A 2,565-nucleotide genomic window follows, 5' to 3' on the forward strand; every position below is an offset into this window, starting at 1 on the left:
AGCTCTTGTAGACCAGGCTGGTCTCGAACTCACAGAGATCCGCCTGCCTCTGCCTCCCGAGTGCTGGGATTAAAGGCGTGCGCCACCATCGCCCGGCTAAGAATAATTCTTTATTTCACTGTTTTTCAAGACCCTCTTTACTACTCTCTGTGATGGCTGTGCTAACTCACATTCCTCCCTGTGGTATGTGAGGATCCCTTTTCTCCACATCCTTGCCAATGCCTGCCATCCCTTCTTTGGGTTTTGTTTATTTGTTTAAATAAAAGGCATTCTAACACAAATGAGGAACTATCATTGTAGTTTTAATTTTCACAATGTCAGCTAACCTCTTGGTTCTGACAGTTGTTGCTTTTAGTGTGAACTGACACCACTTACAATAAGAATAGCTTCTGGTTGCCAAAAGTGCTCTAACTACTCTGTCTTCACATACAGTCATTATGTTGATTTTGGGCTTCTCTTTTGTGTTTTCCAGAACAGGAAATGTTGTAGTAGATCTCTCAGGGACGGGTGACCTCTCTTCTGTCTGCACTGTGATGCGAAGTGATGGAACTTCTCTCTATGCAACCAGGTTTGTACTGTCTGGGTGAGCAGCCTGAGACTCCAGACTCTTTGTCCCAAGATGAAAGCAAACAGTCATCTTGTCCTCCAAACTATTTTCTAAAAAATTTAGTTACATACTATAAATCTATTTGCATATTTTAGGAGTATTTTCTGGGTTTCTATGTATTGCCAGTTACAATTTCCAGAAAGATTTAACATCAGAAGAATGGGATTTTATATTAAAATGTATTGACTATCATAAACTGTTCACAGCATAGCACATCATTCTGTCCATGGTCCTTCATAATTATATATTAAGTGTTTTTTATAAGTACACATTATCAGGAAATATATTCTAAAAAATGACCAAGTTAAGGTTCAATGTTGACCTCACATATTAGAGACCATTTTACGTGCAATACCAAACCTCATTATATTGTGAAAAATGAGAAAATGGGCTTCTCCATACCACGCCTGTGGAGGTGAGGACTCAGTCTTCGTATATGAGAGTTGCACTTACCAAGCACACATGGTTTCTTGAATAAAGCCAATGGGAAGAGAAGGCAGGGCAGTGAGACAGCCATAACCATCCACCTCTGGCAGAAGGTCCCAGTGTCACCCCGGCCTGAGTTTTAAGTAGGTTATAAACCGCTGTGTACATTGGTTTGTTGCCATTAATTCCTAACTAAATTAGGAATTAAACCCAAGATTATATTTCTGTTAGACAAGCACTGCTCCACTCACTGAGCCATGCCCACAGCTTTACACAGAGCACATTTCTAACAGTGGTAGTTATGCTGTTGAAAATTTCATTATTACAAGTAACTGAGACAACCAGTTAATTTTCTAAAAACCCCTTAGAGAACTCATCTCTGTCTGGTTTAGTATTTCTCTTCATCAATTTCTTGCAATTGGGGTTAATGAGAACAAAAATGGAATGCCTTACGAGAGGGGGGTGTAGGTGTGTGTATAAATACACATACATGGGAGTTCAGGTGCCCTGGGGTCTAGAAGAGTTGGTTGAAGCCTCTGGAGCTGTAGTTATAGGCAGTTGTGAGCTGCCTTTCATGTGCTGGGAACTTCACTTGGCTCCTCTACCGAAGTAGTATGAGCCAGGCGGTTGTGGCGCACGCCTTTGATCCCAGCACTGGGGAGGCAGAGGCAGGTGGATCTCTTGAGTTCGAGCAAAGCCTGGTCTACAGAGCTAGCTCCAGGACAGGCTCCAAATCTACAGAGAAACCCTGTCTCAAAGAGAGAGAGAGAGAGAGAGAGAGAGAGAGAGAGAGAGAGAGAGAGAGAGAGAGAGAGAGAGAGAGAGAGAGAGAGAGAAAGAAAGAAAGAAAAGGGAATAGTATGTGGCTCCTAGTCACTGAGCGATCCAGGGTCTTAGGAGTTTTTTTAAATGCAGTAGAAGTTACTGCTTCTGAGTGAGCTATTTTGAATGTTTTTGCCAACACAGACTAGGGTAAACGGTACTTCTTTAGCTCTTTCGTCATCTATAATTATAATTGTTTTTTTGAGAAGATGTGTGGTCGAAAAGTAGTAACTAGATGGTTCTTTTCTGTGAAGGCTTAGTTAAGTGTAAGACACCTGAGACCTTTAACGGTTACTTGCTCCACAGCTTTTGTAACTAACTAAGTTGCATTTTAATTGCACTTTCTAGGGCATTATTGTTTTGTTTTTTCAAACCCAATTTTGTTATTATTTCTTATCAAAGTGTACTGGGACTCTACAAGGATGTGTCATATGCTCCAGGCCACAGAATAATACAGTAAAAGTAATTATAACCCATTTTTTCAGGGATCTTGCAGCTGCTATAGATCGCATGGACAAGTATAATTTTGATAGAATGATTTATGTGGTAAGTAATCACAATAAAAAACAAGAGGTTATGAACCTACCTCATGGAAACTAGACGGAGACAGAAATCGGAAACCAGGGCCAGAGAGATGACTGGGTGGGTGAGAGAGATGACTGGGTGGGCCAGAGAGATGACTGGGTGGGTGAGAGAGATGACTGGGTGGG

At 41.4% G+C, this 2,565-nt stretch overlaps 1 protein-coding gene across 2 annotated transcripts in view; it reads left to right on the forward strand.

Moving 5' to 3' along the window:
* Rars2 (arginyl-tRNA synthetase 2, mitochondrial) overlaps nt 1-2,565 on the forward strand; it is a 43,964-nt gene that overhangs the window by 29,685 nt on the left and 11,714 nt on the right. For both annotated transcript variants that reach the window (XM_005361966.2, XM_026786591.1), the window contains 2 exons: nt 473-568; nt 2,341-2,401. In XM_005361966.2, coding sequence (XP_005362023.1) covers nt 473-568; nt 2,341-2,401 — 157 coding nt within the window. The remainder of the gene's footprint in view (nt 1-472; nt 569-2,340; nt 2,402-2,565) is intronic.

This window comes from Microtus ochrogaster, linkage group LG5 (assembly GCF_000317375.1).
Source record: "Microtus ochrogaster isolate Prairie Vole_2 linkage group LG5, MicOch1.0, whole genome shotgun sequence".
NCBI classification, from domain to species: domain Eukaryota; kingdom Metazoa; phylum Chordata; class Mammalia; order Rodentia; family Cricetidae; genus Microtus; species Microtus ochrogaster.